General features: G+C 41.2%; 2 protein-coding genes across 2 annotated transcripts; one reads left to right on the top strand and one right to left on the bottom strand.

Moving 5' to 3' along the window:
* Window positions 1-3,545: 3,545 nt before the first annotated feature.
* Window positions 3,546-4,431, bottom strand: LOC106374604 (1,4-dihydroxy-2-naphthoyl-CoA thioesterase 1). Its single transcript, XM_013814598.3, has 2 exons — window positions 4,106-4,431; window positions 3,546-4,009 (listed from the first exon to the last, which is right to left on the bottom strand). Exons 1-2 carry the CDS (start codon window positions 4,229-4,231, stop codon window positions 3,668-3,670), a joined length of 468 nt encoding a protein of 155 aa, XP_013670052.1. The 5' UTR covers window positions 4,232-4,431; the 3' UTR covers window positions 3,546-3,667.
* A 15,154-nt stretch (window positions 4,432-19,585) lies between these two features.
* On the top strand, window positions 19,586-20,458 carry LOC106373400. Its single transcript, XM_013813574.2, has one exon. The coding sequence runs from the start codon at window positions 19,586-19,588 to the stop codon at window positions 20,456-20,458; it is 873 nt and encodes a 290-aa protein (XP_013669028.2).
* The last annotated feature ends 379 nt before the right edge of the window (window positions 20,459-20,837 follow it).

Raw genomic sequence — 20,837 nt, 5'->3', positions numbered from 1 at the left:
TTCTTCAGATGATGTATGAAACGCTCGAAAAGATACATCCACACACCGGTACTGCACAGGACCACCAAGTTCTAATTCTCTTACGAGATGCATAACAAGATGTTCCATAACATCAAAAAATGATGGAGGAAATATCTTCTCGAGGTTGCACAGGATAACGGGTATGTTAGCCTTCAAATTACTAATACCCTCTTCAGTGACTTCTCTACTGCATAAATCGCAGAAAAAGCACTTATCCCTACACAGATAAAAAGAAAAAAAATTCTATAGGTACATATATATATATATAAACATAATAAATCAATATGACAACCAATTTAAAATGTAAAATATATACATGCAATTGCTTCATGAACATTACGTGGAAATAGTTATGAAAAAGCAAACTGAAGGAGGCGCTGTATCATTACATGACAATCGTGACTCTTCATGCAAGTAAACTTTCCTTCGTTTTTATCCATGCAGTTACGCAAATTTAGAGCATAACCGTCTGGAAATACCACTTTATTTGTAATCCAATCAAAGAACTTCTCTTTTGCAGCTGCATCCAGTCGGTATATGGGAAAATGAGCCATACCGTTCTCATCAACGTGAAGTTCAGAACAAGCAAAAATATCGACTAAATCCAGTGTTGACTTCAAATTATCCTTCGTTTTACCTTGAATGTTTAGGATTGTGTTCATCACATTGTCAAAAAAGTTCTTCTCAATATGCATGACATCTAAATTATGTCGTAACAGATGATTCTCCGAGTATGGAAGATCCTAGAAAATACTCTTTTTGTGCCAATTGTGTAGTTCTCCAACAGCGTCGACTCGAATATTTTCATGTCCACCTACATCTGGCGTCCTTTCTGCACCAAAATCCCTTAGCTGTTTCCGCAAATTTTTCCCAGTAACTTCTTCAGGTGGACTGTCAAACACCTTCTTGTTCTTCGTAAATAAAGTCCTACTTCTACGATATGGGTGATCGGGTGGTAGAAATCTCCTGTGACAGTCAAACCAACACGTTTTCCTTCCGTGCTTTAGTTGGAAAGCATCCGTGCTATCTTGACAATATGGACATGAAAGCCTCCCATGTGTTGTCCATCCAGATAACATACCATATGCGGGAAAATCACTTATTGTCCACATAAGTACTGCCCTCATCTGAAAGTTTTCTTTGCACGAAACATCGTATGTCTCAGCACCATGCGCCCATAACTGTTGCAGCTCATATATCAGTGGCTGAAGAAACACATCTAATGATCTCTTAGGATGCTCTGGCCCGGGGACAAGAATGGAGAGAAACAAAAACACTCGTCGCATGCACAAATTCGGCGGTAAGTTGTACGGTGTCACAATCACTGGCCATAGAAAATATTGTCTTCCATGCTTTCCAAATGGGCTGAAACCATCAGTACATAATCCAAGATAAACATTTCTTCTCTCTTGGGCAAATTCTGGATATGTTGATTGAAAATGTTTCCAAGCTTTTGCATCTAAGGATGTCTAATCTGACCATTTGTGGAGTGCTCTGCATGCCATCTCATTGGTTGGGCTGTGCGTTCGGACTGTTACAACCTCTTCAATCTTTCCGTCAAAGGCAAATACCACATCTTTTTGAATGGCACCAAAACTCTTCCCCTCGTATCCTGATAACGAGGTTTCCCACAAAATTTGCATTTATCTCTGTTCTCATCCTCTCGTCAGTAGATCATGCAGTTGTTGATACATACATCTATCACTTGATACGGTAAACAAAGACCCGCTACAAGTTTCTGAACCTCGTAGTATGAGCCAGGTGCAAGATTATCCTCTGGTAGAACACCTTTAACAAAATCAGCAATCGCATCCATGCATTCTTCAGCCAAATTATAATCTGTCTTAATACTCATCAATCTAGTTGCAGATGATAAAGGTGAATGACCATCTCTACAACCTTTATACAAAGGCTGTTTTCCTGGATCCAACATATCAAAAAAATCTCCTCGATTCTGCATTGGGTTCTTCCCCTCTATAGTGATCATTTACCATATGCTCAGTACCTACACCATAATCTACATCTGTTCTTGGTTCTTCTAACCTATCAACAGGCTGAGGTTCGCTAGTACTACCATATTCATAACCATTTTCCCCATGAAGATACTAAACCTTATAATTCCGTGTAAACCCTCTCATATATAAATGAGTCTAAACATCCCATTCCTTTAAAATTCGATTATTATTGCAGGAAGAGCATGGACATCTTAACATACCGGTATTTGCTTCCAGTTGTTGTTGAACAAGCCTCATGAATTCTCAACACCTTCTGCGTATTCTTCTCTAAGCAAGTTGGTGTTTGGATCCAAATGAGGTTTATCCATCCACGAACGATAATAATTTCCAGAAGACATGATTTTTTTTTTTGGATTTATAGTAAAGAGAGTGAGGAGAGAATGATGTGTGAATGAGAGGAATGAGGGAGAGCACGTATTCATAAAGGAAAGCTGCAGACAGAACCGACGGAATTCCGACGGAAAAGCATCAAACCGTCAAAAGCCGTCGGAAATTTTTAACGGTCATAATATTCGTCGGTATTCCGTCAGTTAAATAATTTCCGTCAAAATTTCGTCGGTACATACCGACGAAATTCCGATGAAAATAAAAAATTCAAAACATTTAAAAAGGTCGCGTAACAGATATATACTTTCCTCGGATTGTGGTCGGTATATACCGACGAAAATAAAAAATTCAAAACATTTAAAAAGGTCGCATAACGATTATATTTGTTCCTCGGATTGTGGTGGAAATTATGTCGAAATTTACCGACAACATTTGTTTTGTTGGAGTCTCATCGGAAATTTCTGACGAAATACAGACGAACAGGAAAATATACATTTCGTCGGTATTTGGTCAGAACTTCGTCGGAAAGTTCCGACAAATTCGCTGCCATCGGAATGTTTGTCGGAATGTTCCGCGTTTTCTTGTAGTGTATTTTCCAATGATACCAAAATCACAATCTGGATCCTCTTAGATCGGTGGACAAACGGCTCTCAATATGACCCATCAAAAAGTTGTTTGCTCTCTCAATTATCTATAGTACCAAAAAAAAATTTATCTATAGAAGTCTTTAAATAGCGAGTAAAAGATTATTAGGTTAGGGTTTATGTCATAGTCTATGACTCATAGACCACACATAAAGACTTCTGTGCCTTATGAGTTTTTTTTTTTTTTTTATTTGTAAAAAAAACAAGCCTTATGAGTTTTATCAGGATGTCCACTGACATAAGGTGAACTGGAAATCAGATAGTTGTGATCAAAGAAGAATGCTACTTGCTATTCTTTAACTAATATCCGAAATCTTAACATTTATACCCAAGTTGAACAAAAAAAAAACATTTACACCCAAAATATGAAAATACTAATATCTGAAGTTGGGAATTTCTTTAACTATATCCGAAAGATATATGTTTGATATTCAAGTAGAACTTGCAGATCAGGGACAACGACAGCTGATGGTTTTTTGCCACTCTTAGCTTACTATCATCATCAAAATTAAAGGTAAATGTTTATAATAAGTGATCATACAAGTGAAAATTAAAAATACCATTAACAAGATAGAATACAGTGATTAGCAAGATAGAATACAATGACTCGTATTCATATATATATATATAGAGGGAGAGAGAGAGGGAGAGCTTTGTAGTTTACAATTTGGAGATCATTTTGAGTGGGTCCGATGCATTTTTGGCGTGACCAGGGGTAGGAAGATTACAGAGGAGTGTGACTCTAGAGGAAGATATTAACGTTTTGTTATGGGATTCTTTTCTTGACTTCCAAAGCTTGACTTCCCAAACCTGAATGGTTCTCCCCGAGCTTACAGGAGATGCTTGGGCGAACACAATTTCTCCAAGATCGGCACTCTTTAAGTGGTTGATCGAGAGTTGAATTCCAGCCACCCTTTTGAGATTAGTAGCCATGTAAGCTCCTATACTTGCTAAAGACTCAGCGATCAAAGCAGATACACCACCGTGTAACACCTTGAAAGGCTTTTGAGAAAGAAATAAAATGAAAAATTCTCAGAACTGTGATCGGGAAACCAAAGGGTTGATGATCAAACTGAAGAAGGAGGACGAACAAAGAACCTGACAGCAGATTTTAGAAACGGGAAGACGACCGGTGACACGTGTTGTAGACAGTTCATCGATCTTGAAGCCTAAGATGTGAAGCGGGAGGGCTAAAACTTTGGTTTTGGACGATGCAGAATCCATTTGTGCGATCTGTGGTGGGGTTAGGTAGGTGAGTGTCTTCTTAGGAGTTAGATAATAACCGAGGCTGGGACAAAGTGGGTAGGATAGGTTGAATTGTCTTGTTGGTTGAATATTTTTGAAACTGAGAGTGATAGCGGGGGTCCACTCCCCTCTGGTCCAAATGTCAAAAGCTGATAGACATTCTTATCAGGTGGAATCTTTTTTTTTTTTCCTTGTCGAATGTGGGACTTGAACTCTTTTAATGGGCTCCAGTAAATTAAGGCCCTTTTGTGACAGATAATAAACTTATCTATACTATTATTATTATTTTCAAAAGGCCTTTCTATTACTCACTTCGGGGGGTTTGGATAACCAGACTGGAATAAAACAACCAATAAAATATAACTCCCTATAGAAAAATCTAGCGGTCTTAGCTAAAAAGTTTGAAATCTGATTGCGCGTTCGTGGAACATGAATGATGTTGAAATCCGGGAAGCATATCTATAGCGTCTCTATCCTTTATCATTGCAATCAGCTCCATACAGTCTGTCCCGAAGCTCTGGCATGTTGAATGTTGAAGCATGTTCTCCATTGCTCATCGCAGTGCTTCTACTTCCGAATGCAAGACTGATTCGCGTCGAGTGAAATTTCTTGTCCCGATAAGTTGAATGTTCCCACCACTGTCCATCCAGACCCATCCACATCCACTAAAGTGGGTAGAGGCTGTCCAAGATCTATCTAACAAGCAAATATTACCCAATCTTATGACTTGGGGTTCTTCAGTATTGTTATCTTTTACCACTGGCTGTACTACTTCGTTCGCATCAAACCAGGCTTGACATTCACTTTCTGCATGTCGAACTAGCTCCAAAGGATCTCTGTCTATCCCCCTGAAAAGTTTGTCATTCCTAACCTTCCAAATATACCAGATTATCCAGGGATAAGGATCCATGTCTTGTTCTGGCTCGATAATGCTGTTTTTCCTCCAGAATAGGTAATCCATATTTGTGTAGACGCTTGGTACTGGAAATATATCTGGGCTTGTTGGAGTTGATGATAAGGACCAAACTTGTAGAGCTGGCGGGCATTCGAATATGGCATGGGTTACAGATTCTTCTAGTTCTCCATATTTTGGGCAGTAGTTATCACACCTCATATTGCGTCTTTTTAAGTTCCGCGTTACTGCCACATGACCAGTTAACAATTGTCATATAAGATGACAAATCTTCTTAGGCACCTTTAACTTCCAAGCAAAGGCTTGAAGCTTAGTGATACTCGGCTCTAAGACTTCCTTCTCCGCCTGTGTCTTTAATAAATTATGTGCCACCCAATATCCTGATTTAACCGTGTATTGGCCATTCCTTGTGTAGTTCCAGCAGAATGTGTCACGACGATGAGTTGAGCTTATGGCCAAACTCCTTATAAGTGGTATGTCATCAAGATTGATATAGTTCTCCAATAGACTAACATCCCAATCCTTCGATACCTGATTAATGAGATCGCTAACTCTCATATTAGGATGCATAACTTGTGCTACAGGGATAGCTGGTCTCGCAGGGGTCGTTGGAATCCACGGATCCTCCCACACCTTCACTTCATAACTTGAATGTATCTTATGCCTGATTCCAGTAATAAAAACTTCCTTGCAGCAGAAATGCTAGTCCACACATACGATGGGCTGCTAGCAGAGTTTACTCTGAGTGGTGAACTCAATCAATAGTATCTTCCCCTCAAGACCCGGGCAACTAAAGAGTCAGGAAATTGAACTAGCCTCCATAATTGTTTTGCCAATAGTGCCAGATTGAACTCAAAACGTCCTATGGGATCACTTCCCGGAACTTCTGAGCAAAATCCCAAGGAGACAATGAAATCCATAACCCTTAGGAGTGGTAAACGGTTGCCTCCTAGAGCTCTCATTAGGGATAATGAGAAGCAAGATGGGGAGGTGGTCATCAATGTGGATGATGATGTGGTTATTGTGGATGAGAAAACCAATGAAGAGACCTTGGAGAAGATAGTTGAAGCTAAAGGAAAAGGAAAGATTGGAGAAGAGAAGAAGGTTGTGAACAAGAATGAAGCTGCTACTTCATCAAAAGGAGCTCCAATCATTCCTCCTCCATATGAAGCAAAACTTCCCTTCCCTGGTAGATTCAAGAGACAACTTTTGGAGCAATACAAGGCCTTGTTTGAGAAGCAAATGAGTGAGGTTCAGATCACTATGCCCATTATTGATGCCTTCATGCTAGTGTCTCAATACAACAAGTTCCTAAAAGATGTTGTGACTAAGAAGAAGAAAGAGATGAAAGGGATGGTGGTTCTCACCCATGAATGTAGTGCCATAATCCAACGACTAACCATCCCCAAGAAGCTTGAAGATCTTGGAAGCTTCACTCTACCTTGTGCCATTGGGCAATTGGCTTTTGAGAAGTGTCTTTGTGATTTGGGAGCAAGTGTGAGCCTTATGCCTCTATCCATTGCTAAAAGGCTTAGGTTTACACAATACAAGAAGTGTAGACTTTCTCTTGTGCTAGCTGATCGCTCAGTGAAGATTTCCACTGGTATCCTAGAAGATCTCCCTGTTATGGTTGAAAACTGTGAGAATCCTACAGATTTTGTGGTGTTAGAGATGGATGAAGAACCAACAGATCCTTTGATATTAGGGAGACCTTTCTTGGCTACAGCAGGAGCTGTTGTGAATGTTAAGGAAGGGAAGATTGATCTTCATCTTGACAAAGGGAAAATCCTACATTTTGACATCAAGGAAGTGATGAAGAAACCCACTATCCAAAGCCAAGCATTCTACATTGAGGAGATGGAAGCTCTACCTAAAGAGTAATTGGAGGAATTGGCTATTGAGGACTCTCTTCAACATGCCCTTACAGTTGATAGAGAGACTCAATTGATAGAAGATGAGGAGAGTGCAAGGTATGTGAGGAAGCTAGACTACCACAAGGAGAAAATTAGAGAAGACAACTTCATAGAGCTTCCACAAGAAGTTTAGCATGCTGCCTCAATTGATCAACAAGAGAACCTCCAAGAAGATTATTGGAGTGAACTCAAAGCACCAAAAGTGGAGCTTAAACCTCTTCTTCTTGGTGTAAGGTATGCCTTTCTTGGACCTAATGAGACATATCATGTCATTGTGAGTAGTGAACTGAATGAAATTGAATTGTCTAAACTTTTGAATGAACTTAAAAAGTATAGAAAGACAATATGCTACTCACTAGATGATATTAAAGGGATATCATCTTCTTTATGCATGTATAGGATACATCTAGAGGATGAATCTATGACTTCTATAGAACATCAAAGAAGTTTGAATCCCAACTTGAAAGATGTTGTTAAGAAAGAGATTCTAAAACTCCTAGATGCAGGTGTGATCTACCCTATTTCAGATAGCAAATGAGTGTCTCCTGTGCATGTTGTCCTAAAGAAGGGTGGAATTACTGTGGTTAAAAAGATAAGGATGAACAAATACCAACAAGAACAATAACAAGACATAGGATGTGCATAGATTATAGAAAACTTAACTCAGCATCTAGAAATGATCATTTTCCATTGCCATTCATTGATCAAATGCTAGAGAGACTTGCAAATCATCCCTCTTATTGTTTTCTTGATGGATATTCAGGATTCTTCCAAATCTCCATACATCCAAATGATCAAGAGAAAACAACATTCACATGCCCTTATGGTACCTTTGCTTATCGAAGGATGCCATTTGGGCTATGTAATGCTCCAGCCACTTTCCAAAGATGCATGATGTCTATTTTCTCTGATCTTATAGAGGATGTTGTGGAGGTGTTTATGGATGACTTCTCTGTCTATGGATCTTCGTTTTTTGCTTGTTTGTCCAATCTTTGCAGGGTCCTAAAGAGACGTGAGGACACCAAGCTTGTGCTGAACTGGGAGAAGTGTCACTTCATGGTTAAAGAAGGGATTGTGCTTGGACACAAGATTTCAGAAAAGGGGATTGAGGTGGACAATGCCAAGATTGATGTGATGGTTGGGTTAGCTCCGCCAAAGACAGTGAAAGACATTAGAAGCTTCCTTGGTCATGCCGGATTCTATAGAAGATTCATCAAAGACTTCTCCATGATAGCTAGACCATTGACTAATCTTCTATGCAAGGAGGCTGCATTCAACTTTGATGTGGAGTGTCTAGAAGCATTCAAGAAGTTGAAGGACAAGCTGATTAGTTCCCCCATTGTACAGCCACCAGATTGGGATCTTCCCTTTGATATCATGTGTGATGCTAGTAACTATGCTGTGGGAGCTGTCCTTGGTCAAAAGAAAGACAAGAAGACTCATGTGATCTACTATGCAAGTAGAACTCTTGATGAAGCCCAAATGAAGTGTGCTACAACTGAGAAGGAGCTGCTAGCCATTGTCTATGCCTTTGAGAAGTTCATAAGCTATTTGGTTGGGTCAAAAGTCATAGTTTACACTGATCATGCTGCATTGAGACACCTTTTGGCCAAGAAGGATGCTAAGCCAAAACTGTTGAGGTGGATCCTGCTGCTACAAGAGTTTGATCCTGAGATCAAAGACAAGCCATGAGTTGAGAATGGTGTAGCTAATCACTTGTCTAGACTGAAGATTGAGTGTGGGATCCCCATTGATGAAGGGCTTCCAGAAGAACAGATCATGGCTATAAGAGCAGTAGTAGCAGTTTGTGAAATTGGAAAGATGCTTGAAGAGGTGAAGGCAACTGAAGAGAAAGGTTCTTGGTATGCTGATTTGGTGAACTACTTAGCTTGTGGAAGAGAGCCATTGGGTCTTGAGGGATATGCCAAGAAGAAGTTCTACAAAGATGTGAAGAGATACTATTGAGATGAGCCTTACCTCTACATACTTTGTAGAGATCAACTCTATAGAAGAGTAGTAGCTAAAGAAGAAGTTAATGGGATCCTTACACACTGTCATGGATCATCCTATGGAGGTCATTTTGCTACTTTCAAGACAGTTTCCAAGGTTATACAAGCTGGGTTTTGGTGGCCTCATATGTTCAAGGACACTCAAGACTTTGTTTTTAAGTGTGATTCATGCCAAAGGAGAGGGAACATCACCAAAAGGAATGAGATGCCTCAAAACCCAATTCTAGAAGTGGAGGTGTTTGATGTGTGGGGTATTGATTTCATGGGACCATTCCCATCATCTTTTGGCAACAAGTACATCCTCGTAGCTGTTGACTATGTCTCCAAGTGGGTGGAAGCTGTAGCAAGTCCCACCAATGATTCTAGAGTGGTGCTCAAGATGTTCAAGAGCACCATCTTTCCAAGATTTGGAGTTCCAAGAGTTGTGATCAGTGATGGAGGATCTCATTTCATCAACAAGCTGTTTGAGAATCTCCTCAAGAAGAATGGTGTGAAGCATAAGGTTAAAACCCCTTACCATCCTCAAACAAGTGGTCAAGTTGAGATCTCCAACAGAGAAATCAAGTCTATTTTGGAGAAAACTGTGGGAACTACAAGAAAGGATTGGTCTATCAAGCTAGATGATGCACTTTGGGCATATAAGACAGCTTACAAGACACCTTTGGGAACCACTCCTTTCAACCTTGTGTATGGAAAGGCTTGTCATCTACCAGTGGAACTTGAGTACAAGGCATTGTTGGCTGTAAAGTTGTTGAACTTTGACATCAAGAGTGCCAAGGAGAAGAGACTTCTCCAACTCAATGAGCTTGATGAGATTAGACTTGATGATTTTGAGAACTAAAGGATCTACAAGGAGAAAACCAAAGCTTTTCATGACAAGAAGATCTTGAAGAGAGAGTTCTGTGCTGGAGATCAAATGCTTCTCTACAACTCTAGACTAAAGTTGTTTCCCGGAAAGCTGATATACCATGGAGTTGACCCACTTTCAGCCATGATATATAAGTGTAATAATATATATTTACTACTATATAGAGTCTATTTAAAGTATTTACAGGTTCAGGTGCGTTCTCGAGAAATATGGTGATTTTGGAGCCTTTTGAGGTGTAGAACTGCACAGACGCATCAGATGTTTAGCTATGGATGGAGAGATTCCCATTGTTATATTGAGCCCATCCTTTGACACAAAATAGATCTTTGAGTTATATTTCCAACGCCACCGGTTTGAGGTCAATCAGCATCCTGCAGCAGAAGTTATGCCTGTTTTACTGAAGAGTGGTCAGTCTGCCTCGCGAGAGGGAGCTGTCGAGGAAATGAAGGACTGTCGATCGATATTGCATCATTGGTGTCGGTCGACAGTGATCCCAGAAAACAGGACAAGCCTGTTTCGTGACTAATTTAGGCCCAGAAGTCACCACATATTACCAATATACCCCTGGACGAACTGAAACCCTATTTTACTGTTTTCTAAGCCGTTGTTGACGGCTATGCTTCATACTATTCTAGAGAGAGAGTGCTTAGGATTAGAGAGAGAGAGATCTTTACACCTTGAGAGAGGGAAGATCTTGAACTCCCTTTGTTTCTTTACTCTATTCTGTGTATTTATCTATTGCAATATTATTCAGACAATCATAACCATGTCTTTTATGAATATGTCTGAGTAATTTCACTTTTAGATTTAGGTTTCTCTTAAGGTTGATATATGTATTGCTAGCTTAAAATGTTAGTACGGTGATTTAATTAGTTCTTCATCTAGTTGTTCTTACTACTAAGTTTAGGGTTGATAAACCATAAAACATAGATCTTAGGATTAATTAAGATCAAGCCATTGCTTGACTCAATACCTGAAAATAACTAGTATGATCTAACTGACTAGATACAGACGAGAATTTATCTAGTGAGTTAGAGAATACAAATCAAACCTGTCCGTAAGGCTTTCTGGAAGAAGTATCGATCGACGCAACGATAGCCCTGTCAATCGATATTTTGAAAGATGTATCGATCGATATTTTGAAAGATGTATCGATCGATATTCATAACGAATTATCGATCGACACTTTCTCGTGATTAACATACGAGAGTTAAAATCCGAGATCCAGATTAGATAATCAGATTGATTATATCTTAGTTTGAATTCAAGAACAATTAATATCAATAAACCCCTAAAAACCCAAATTTAGTTTTACTCATCATACCTGAGAATATACCTGAATCTAGCTATTTCTCCCAACTGTTAACAAACTCAAAACAAATCAATCGAGTAATAAACTTGCTCACCAATCCATTTACTGCTTTAAAACTTATAAACCAATTAATCTAGATTTATTTCAAGACCATAATCTATTGTGTAATCCTAGAGTCTCTGTGGATTCGATCCCTAAGTACTACATCCGAACCTCTTATTTGAGGGAGTAATTCACTCCTTAGGGTAATTTGAGTGATATCAAAAGCTCAAGTCAAGATGGTCCGGTCCTCTCAAGATCAAGAAAGTTAGGCCATATGGAGCAATTGTGTTATGGAACAAAAATGGTGGAGACTTTACAGTGAATGGGTAAAGAGTTAAGCTCTACATGGGAACCACAACAGAGGAGAAGGGAATCTTGGTTCCACTCTCCGATCCTATTCCCGCCTAGCCAAAAAGAAAGAAAGTCAAGCTAGAGACTTAAAACAAGCTCACTTGGGAGGAAGTCCCATGACTATCCTTGTATATATTTTCTTTGAATTATTTTGTTCTTGTTGATGTTTCTATGTTTCTAGATGACAGGTTTGTACTACCAAGTGCTCAATCAAGTCAGGTTTATGATAAAGATATCCCACGGCCTGCAACCACGACAAAAGTCGACCCGTGGTCCTATCTCGACGAAACAGCCAGATGATACCGCGCCTCACCCCCGCGACATGATGAGCCCGTGGTGAGTTGTGAAGATTTCACGAGGAAAAGCGCCATCCCGCGCCACAAGATCGCGTCATGTGAAGACGGCGGCAAGTCTTCGAAAAATGACGACAAAAATCAGTACCCCGCGCCCTCTATCCCGCGCCAAAGACGTACCCGCGGTCTATACTCGATGAATGTACCAGAGAATCCCACGCCTCACCTCCCACGACATATGTAGCCCGCGGCGAGACTTTGAAAATTGTCGACAAAAATCAAGACCGCGACTAAAACCCCGCGGCTCAGGAGTACCCGCGTTCATCTGACGACAAATCACCAGAAGATCTCGCGACCATAGCCCGCGCGAAGTGAAATCGTGGCCTTATCCCCTCTGTCGCGACCACGTCCCGCGGTGGTACGATGCCCGCGGCCCAGGTACGTAACCGGGTTTCTCATTTAAATCGAACCAATATCGATTTAAACCAGTTCTAAACCGGACTTCAACTCTCCTCCCTTGCATTTAGTCGTGAAATTGACTCTCTTTTCACTTAGTTCATCACCATTCTCTCCATTGTTCTTCAAGAACTCAACTTTCTCAATTCTTCATCAAATTTAGTGATTCTTGTTGCTATTTGACGGGTTTGTCGTAGTAATTAAGTTTCCATAACTCATTTTCTCTATTATCAACCTCAGAATCAAGGGTATGCCTCTTAAATTCTAGGGTTTGAAGTAAATTTTGAAATTACTTTGAACTTGAATCTTATTGATGATTGTTGGTTCTAATGATAGTAGAAGTCTTATGAGTTGTTTATTAATAGAAATCCTGGTAAAATTCAACTTAAATTTGTGTTCATTGCAAATTTTTGAAGTTTGAGTTCTTGAGAATTGGAGACTTTCAAAAATATAGAGGAAATCTCAAATTGATGCTTTAAGATGGTGATTTAGAATATGTTAACATTTCTATTGTGAACCTTTGTTGAATGTTGCTTGTTTGTTGTTGTTGAGTGTTGTCATGGAGCTTGAAATTATTGTTATAACTCTTTTCTATGCTTAAATGAATGGAGCTTCATAAAATTTTGAAAAAGCATAAGAGTTATTTGAATATGATATTTTCTTGCTTGGTTGTCTCACACTCCTCTTAAGTGTCTCTTTTGTAGGCATATAACATGGGAATGACAAGTGATAAGATACCAAAGCCATCTCATGTGCCAAAGAAAAATTCAATGACTACAAGTGGAGAAGGAGGAAATGCAAGTTCCTCTCGAGCCAAGAGTCGCAAAGACAAAGAGATACTGAGAGAGGATCCTATTGAAGAAGAAGTTTCTCATGGGTCTGAAAGTGAAGAAGTACCAGCCCCAAAGAAGAAGAGAGTGAGAGCACCAGAGAAAAAGACACCAACACCATCAGAAATTTCTAGGCTCCTCAAGGCTATGGACTTCATGCCTACAGCCTATCCTGATTCTCATATGCTGCAGCGTTTAGGTATCTATGATGATGTGAAGCTTCTACTAGAGAACATGGGGCTAAAGTGGTTGTTGACTTTGCAAAGACCAGGGTACAAGCAGGCCACATATCAGTTCCTCTCTTCTCTTGAAGCTACATTTCACTTAAACAAAGAGAATCCAGTAGATGGTCATGGTCACATCAAGTTCCGAATTGGGAGACAAACTTATCAGATGTCTTTCAAAAGGATCAGCGAGGTCATGGGATTTCCGGACAGGGGTCAGTCGAGGATAGGGCATTACAGAGGAGAAATTGAAAGTCTGTGGAGTATGATTGCGGCGAGAAGTCATGATACGAAGGGTAATAAGAGCAAGGACATCAAAAACCCCGCTCTCTGCTATGTTCAAAAGGTATTGGCAAGCACCTTATTCGCCCGGGGAGAATCAGGAAGAGTAGTTGAGGATGAGCTGAGATTCCTCATTATAGGGATTAAACCGTTGATAAAGGTGTTCGAGGACAAGAGCTTGATACATGGTGGAGCCGACAATGAACACCCAGGGATCGTGGCGATTTTTGTGAGACGTCTACTCTACTACCAACGTTGGGCGTGGACGAAGCGTGATCAGTCACCGGAGCTAAGTATTGGAGGCCTCATCACCCCACTTTTGGAAGCAAAGAGTGTTCCTTCACCCGAGGCTGATGTTGGATTTGAGTTGATGGATGAATCCTTTCTCACTAACCATGAGTTCCTCGATGGAAGAGTAGGTAATTCATGGGTATATTCCTATAAGCTCCCTAACAAGGAGATTGCGAGGACCTTTCTCCCAAACCAAAGCATCACATCACTAGTTGAGCGGGACAACATCAAGTTTCATCTTCCTGAAGAAGTTTTGTACAACCCGGAGATTCATGAGATACCAGTAAAGATCAGTAAGAGCAAGAAGAAGCAAGCTATTGATGATTCCCAGCAAGAAGAACAAGCTGAACAGAGGCCTCCAAGCCCCATCTATGGTAGCTCTCGGTACAACTTCCCACCTTATAGTGGAGCTCTTCCCGATGGTCCACTCCGCGAACCACACAAATATATCAGGTCACTACAGCGAGGGAATAAGTTTCAGGATCGAACAATCGCGAAATTGGTGATATTGGTGAAATCGGTGAGCTACTTGGCTAAGAAGTTGAAGAACTTGACTATGAGACCGAGAAGATCTCGAGCTTCTACTCCAGTCACCACAGATGATCCTATGGAAGATGATGGAACCGCGGTTGAAGAAGAGTCGGTTCACACTCATAGGCATTCCTACCATGGAGATGCTAGTGCTACTGAGGTCTATTATGAGGAACCACGAGCCTCTCTCCGCGAGCCTCGTCAGCGCAAACCAAGGAGGCAGCGACATCCAGTCCCACAACTCCCTCCTAATGAATCCGGCAACGAAACACCATACGTTCCCACTTCTGACACGGACGATCCGCTCGGTTTCACCGAACCTTGAGGTACTTCTCAAACCACCTTTGTACATATAGATTTTATTGCTGCTTTGATTTATTTTCGGTATCTCTCTCCTTCTAAGTCACACAAGAGACTGTGTGATTCAAGTTTGGGGGAGGTACCAAGTTTCTAATGTTCATTTGATTGAACTTTGAGTCATGCATTATTAATAGATATTGCATTAGAAAATCAAAAAAAAAAAAAAACATGTAGATTCATACTTTGCATTGTAGATACATTTATGCATTATAAAAATAAAAAGAATTGAAAAAAACTTGAAAATCATAAAAACAAGCATGTAGATTCATCTTTTGTCTCATTTGCATCATTAGGATTGAGTCTAGAGCATGTAGTATTGCATCATGCATAGGGGACAAGGATTAAACCTACCTTGCAAAGAACTCATGCTTAGAACTCAATTTGATATCCTTTGTAATCATGGCAAGTAGCTTGAGCATCCTTTGAAAGACTTGTAGACTTCGAGCCTTGAAAACTCCTCTTGAAACTCATTGATTGTTGAAACTTACTCATCTTTGAAGCCAACTTCCATCTTAATTGAACTAAATGAACTTAATGCTTCTTGCTTATGGTCTCTTGAGTGCTAAGTCATGGCTTCACACACACTTGAGTTTGTCTCTCCATTTTTATCATTTCTACCTATCTTTTGACAACTCAAGTGGTAGTTCATTCCTTAAACTCTTCCTTCCTTTCAAGCCATCATTAATTGTTGAGTGAGGTCTTTTTGGAAAGCTTTGCATGTGCATAATGTTGAGAGTAATTGGAACGAAAATGCTTGGTCTCCATTATTTCTAGCTATAAGACTCACATTGTCTAGCTTCTAGGATGGGATGGGTTTGATTTGAGAGTTTGCTCTTGGGAGTGTGAACAAAAGTATGAAAAAGGAATGAAAAGAAAGAGTGCTAAAGAGTGTACAAAAAGAGTAAAAGAAAATCAGTCACTAGGGACAAGTGAGGAGAATAGTTTGAAAAGAGTGAAAAAGAAAAGAAGTGAGATCAAGAGTGCATAAATTTTTTTTTTGAAAACCCCATATATAAAAAAAAATTATATATATATCAAAGTGAGGGGTAAAAGTCAAAGAAAGAGAGAGCTTAAGTAAAGAGAAGAGTGAGAAGTCCCTAGTAGACAAAGAAAAGAAACAAAGAATTCAAATGGAGAGAGTCTTTTAAATGATCTTGGAGCTTTGGGTGAGTGAAAAAGAGTTTGACATTGGGAATTGAAGATAGAACTTGTATTATATTTAGGGGATGGGTAGAACAATGGAGATTGAGCATTGTATGCATGAATTGCTCCTTTTCTTAGATATATTATGCATAATGTCAAAGCTACTAAGTTTTTGAGAGTAAGTCACCTTAAAAAGAAATCATTTAAGCCTCTTGATTCACTATGCATTCTAGCCATTTCTTTACAAACCAAATGACTTAGACCAATTGACCATTTCCAAGAATTCACTTACGATTTTGCTAAATGAATGTGAGAGTTGTTTGATTTGTTTGTTTGTGGATTCATGATGATGAGTTTAGAGATCAAAAGAGTTAAAATAGGCCTAGAGAAGTTAGAGTTGGAAAAAGTCTTTGCTCTTGCTATTTGATATGATTATGCAAGGGTATCATGTTGATGTCTAAGAAGAGTTTCTTTTGGTGATGAGTCCCCACCTTCAAACCTCTCTTCCTCCTTTGCCTTGAAAGTTTACTTGTGTACAAGTAAAGGATAAGTTTGAGGGAGTTGATATCTTGTGTATTTATATGATTTTAAACATCATTCTAGCTCTTAAATTGATCATTTAGGCATTTTAGGTTTGTTTAGGTTCCATTTGCATTGCATTTCTGTGTTTTCAGGTTTGGAGAAGTGTTAATCAGGTTTTGGAGCAAAATTGATCACAAGATGCTCAAAAGAGTGAAGAATGGTGCAGTATGGATCCCACGGGCTGACACCACGGCTGAAAGGAGGCCGCGGCCTAAGACTACAAATCTTACCAGATGATCCCACGGACTGCAACCACGGCCGAAAGGGGGTCGCGGCCTAAGACCACGAGTCTTACTAGATGATGCCACGGGCTGCCCATCGCGGCAGTGAGATGGTCACAGGTTTTCTGAGTGAACCGCAAGCTTCAGCCATGGCTGAAATCAGGGCACGTCCGTCATCCGAAGCAGAGCATTTTACCATTTTGTCCTTGTGTTCTAAGCTACTATAAATATATTGTAAACCTAATCTTAGAGATTATCTTGTTTTCTATCTGATCAAAAGCCACTTTTAGGTGAAAGATCTAATCTTGATCATTATCTTTTGTGATTGCTTGATTCCTTGAATCATTAATCATGTTTAGACTTAGATCAACTAATAATTTAATGTCTACCATGATATTGAGTGAGTAGTCACCTTTGGATTCATGGGTTAGGATGATTAGGATGATTAAGTGATGATCTAGAATGTTTAGAGTAGATTAATATGCTTCTTGCTTGATTGAGTGATCTTAATGCTAATCTAGAGTTGACCATTTTAGAATGGAAATCCAGACATTTCATTGCCCGGAAGGTGTTCGATGAAATGTCAGAGCCAACTCAACGTGCTCTTAGCTTACCCTACCAAAGGCATTTGATGTTAGGGGAGTTTAGAAAGTTGAATGATCTGTTCTTAATGATTGCTTGATTGGCACAAACCAAAAGAATTTGATGTTTGATCAATGAGAGTAAATGAGCTTTTGTCTTGGCAAAGAACTTGCTTAGAATTGTTATCTAGACTTAGGGGAATGTGTTGATTGAATCTTTGCCACCCATGACTCCTCTTTTATCCATTGCTTGAAAGTTGCTAGTAAATTGTGTTAAAGTCTTGTTAGCTTAATCAAACCACTTCATTACATTGAATGCATTTAGCTTAAGTATGAACCTGAATTCTCTTTGAATTGAAACACTTAGAAATGGCTTGACATCTAAAATACTACTTTGATTTGAATCTTGGACCCATGAAAAGTCCATTTCAAATTTGGCGCCGTTGCCAATTTTAAGTTGATTTTGACATTAAGATTTGGTCCTTACTTGAGACTAAGTCTTATTTTTCTTATATCTAGTTACTGATTCTCTCTCCTAGCCCTTTTGTATCTCAGGTGCATGAACTTGCAGAGCAGAGGCCAAACATACCTAGTCTTACTCAAAAACTGTTGTAGTTCCAGCTCTTTGATCTATAAAACGTCTCTTTCTACCTTCTTACTTATAATACTATACGAATACCAACCTTGTCCATCGTACCGTAGTGCTCACAAAGATCCTACACAAAAATCCCCTAACAGTTTGGCGCTAGAAGGAGGGGAGTAATCTAAACTATGTGATAATGGCGGTGGATGAGTAGAACGAGCTGCCCGAAGCTACCCCAAGAGAAGACTAACTCCAGAGGCAACTCGATAGTCTGCAAAGTCAAGTAACCGAGCTACATAAAACTCGAGAGGAGACTAATCCTGAGCTCTCCTTGGAAGTCCATAGCTTGAAGGAGAATCTCAACAAACACTCCAAGCAACTGGAGCAGAGAGCCGAGAACCTCAGCCAGCTCGAATCGGAGATTCTGAACCTCTGAGACGAGAACTAAGCCATCAACACGACAAATAACAAGAAGCGTCGGTTCCAGGCTCAGATCCGGCCCATGCCGACTCTAGAAACACCTAACTCTGGAACGGGTCTGAACCTCTCACCTATGGCGCCGCAAGGGGACACATCAACGCGCGAAAAGGCTAAGGATGCTCAGACATATGACGTAGAGGACGGCGAATCTGAGCCGAAACCCGATAAGGAAGCACCCGAGGGAGCAACAAAAGCGGAGTCTCCTATGGTCGCTTACTTGGAGCGATTTTCTCCAAGAGGCTCGATGCCATGCAGTCCATGGTAGAGAGGCTCCCAGGGGTAGATTCCCCCATTCGGAAGAGCAAACCCGACTCTTATGCCAACACTCCTTTCACGGATGAGATCACCTTCATCGAGATACCCAGGAAGTTGTCCTTCTCCAGCATAAAGGCGTATGACGGTACTAACAATCCGGACGATCACGTCGCCCAATACAGACAAAGGATGCTCGCCGTAGCACTCCCAAAGGAGTCGTGTGAAGCTACCATGTGTAAAGGATTCGGCTCAACCCTGACCGGACCCGCTCTGCAATGGTACATCCACCTACCCTCAAGGTCCATAGCCTCCTTCGCGATTCTCAGCGATAAGTTCGTGGAACAATTTGCCAGTAGCAGGGACCTAGAGAAAACCTCGGATGGCCTCTACGAAATCCTCAAACACCGGGTGGAACCCCTGCGAGGTTACATAGCCTGCTTCAATCAAGAGAAGGTGGCTATTCCCGAGTGCAGCATCCCCACTGCCATCTCTGCCTTCAAGAGAGGCCTGCTCCCCCGACAGGGACCTCTATAAGACGTCCAGTCTCGAGCTTGGGCGCAGGTAAAATGGGAGGAAGATGTCGCCAGTCGCGCTAAGGCGTAGCAAAACCAAGATCCCAAGGCGATCAGATCAGACCGAACCGAGCAAGACGAGAAACCCTCTCAAAGACCAGCCAGGGACTCCGGGAATCGAAACCGGGGAAGATACCAGAACCGGCCGATCGAGAAGGCAGAAGGGATTGCAGTGTCCACGTGGCCATACATCTCTCACCTCTCCATCTCAAGGTCGGAGCTGATCCATGTTCTGAGGCAGATGGGCCAACAGGTCAAGTGGCCTCAGAAGATGAAAGCACCCGATTCTATCCGGAACCCTGGTCTTTGGTGCGAAGTCCACCGAGACCTCGGTCACAAAACGGAGGACTGCGTCGCACTGAAGATCGAGGTCAACGAGTTGCTTAAGAAAGGACCCCTCAGGGAGTTCTTTTCCGAGAAGGCCAAGAGCCATCTAAGCAAGGAGACAACAGGAAAGACCACTGAAGCTGCTCCCGTCTCGCCACCTCGACAGGACCGAGTGATACATGTCATATCGGGCTATTCGGAGATCAGCGCCATAAGCCACGCAGCCGCAAAGAAGAGCACTTGGAACGCCAAGCACGGCCTAAAGGCAGCCAAGCCGAAACGCCTGCTCCTGGGTACAGGCGAAATAAGTTTCACGGCCAAGGAGCAGGAAAAGGTTCTCACCCCACATAATGACGCCCTGGTCATATCGCTTACTGTAGCGAACTGCCTGGTGAAAAGGATGCTGGTAGATAATGGAAGCTCCAACAACATCATCTTCCAGGCCGCATACAAGGAACTGGGTCTGGAGGAAAGCGCTCTAACTCTGAGGATAACCCCACTCATAGGGTTCAGCGAAGAAGTCAAGAAGACCGCCGGAGAGGTGACCCTCCCGGTGTACGCTGAAGGGATCAACATGTCAACCAAGTTCCTTGTTGTTGACTGCGATTCATCCTACAATATGATCTTGGGGCTGCCTTGGATTCACGGCATGGAAGCCGTCCCTTTGACTCTTCACCAGATGGTGAAATTCCCTACGCCCTGGGGCATAAGGGCAATCAGAGGGGATCAAGAGTACTCTCGCTCCTGCTACCAGACTACCTTGAAGGGAAAGACCAAGGTCTTATAGCAATTATAGAGAAAGCCTCCGGCTCGTCACACCGAGGAACCGGAGGTAGAAGAAATGGATTACGTGCCATTAATCAAAGGAGACCAGACCCGACATCTCAAGATTAGCTCCAAGCTGACCGAAGGACTAAGAAGTAAGTTAATACACTTCAGGTCTAACTCCAACTGCTTCGCTTGGTCCCATGCAGATATGCATGGGATCGACCCGGAGATCATCATGCACAAGCTGCAGGTGGATCCCCTACATCAACCCGTCAGACAAAAGAGGAGGAAGTTTGCTCCCGAAAGGGACGCAATCATCAACGATGAAGTCAAAAGCCTGCTCGGCGCGGGATTCATTCGCGAAGTGCAATATCCAGAGTGGCTAGCCAACGTCATCG

Source organism: Brassica napus, chromosome C5 (assembly GCF_020379485.1).
Source record: "Brassica napus cultivar Da-Ae chromosome C5, Da-Ae, whole genome shotgun sequence".
Taxonomy (NCBI): Eukaryota; Viridiplantae; Streptophyta; class Magnoliopsida; order Brassicales; family Brassicaceae; genus Brassica; species Brassica napus.
Note: the sequence above shows the minus strand (reverse complement) of the source record. Positions and strands in the feature narration are given on the sequence as shown.

Bases quoted from the DNA above. Each gene is read 5' to 3' on its own strand.
- LOC106374604 (XM_013814598.3), bottom strand. From the start codon at position 4,231: ATGGATTCTGCATCGTCCAAAACCAAAGTTTTAGCCCTCCCGCTTCAC. The intron at 4,010-4,105 runs GTTCTTTGTTCG...CTTTCTCAAAAG, and splicing joins TTTCTAAAATCTGCTGTCAG to CCTTTCAAGGTGTTACACGG.
- LOC106373400 (XM_013813574.2), top strand. From the start codon at position 19,586: ATGGGCCAACAGGTCAAGTGGCCTCAGAAGATGAAAGCACCCGATTCT.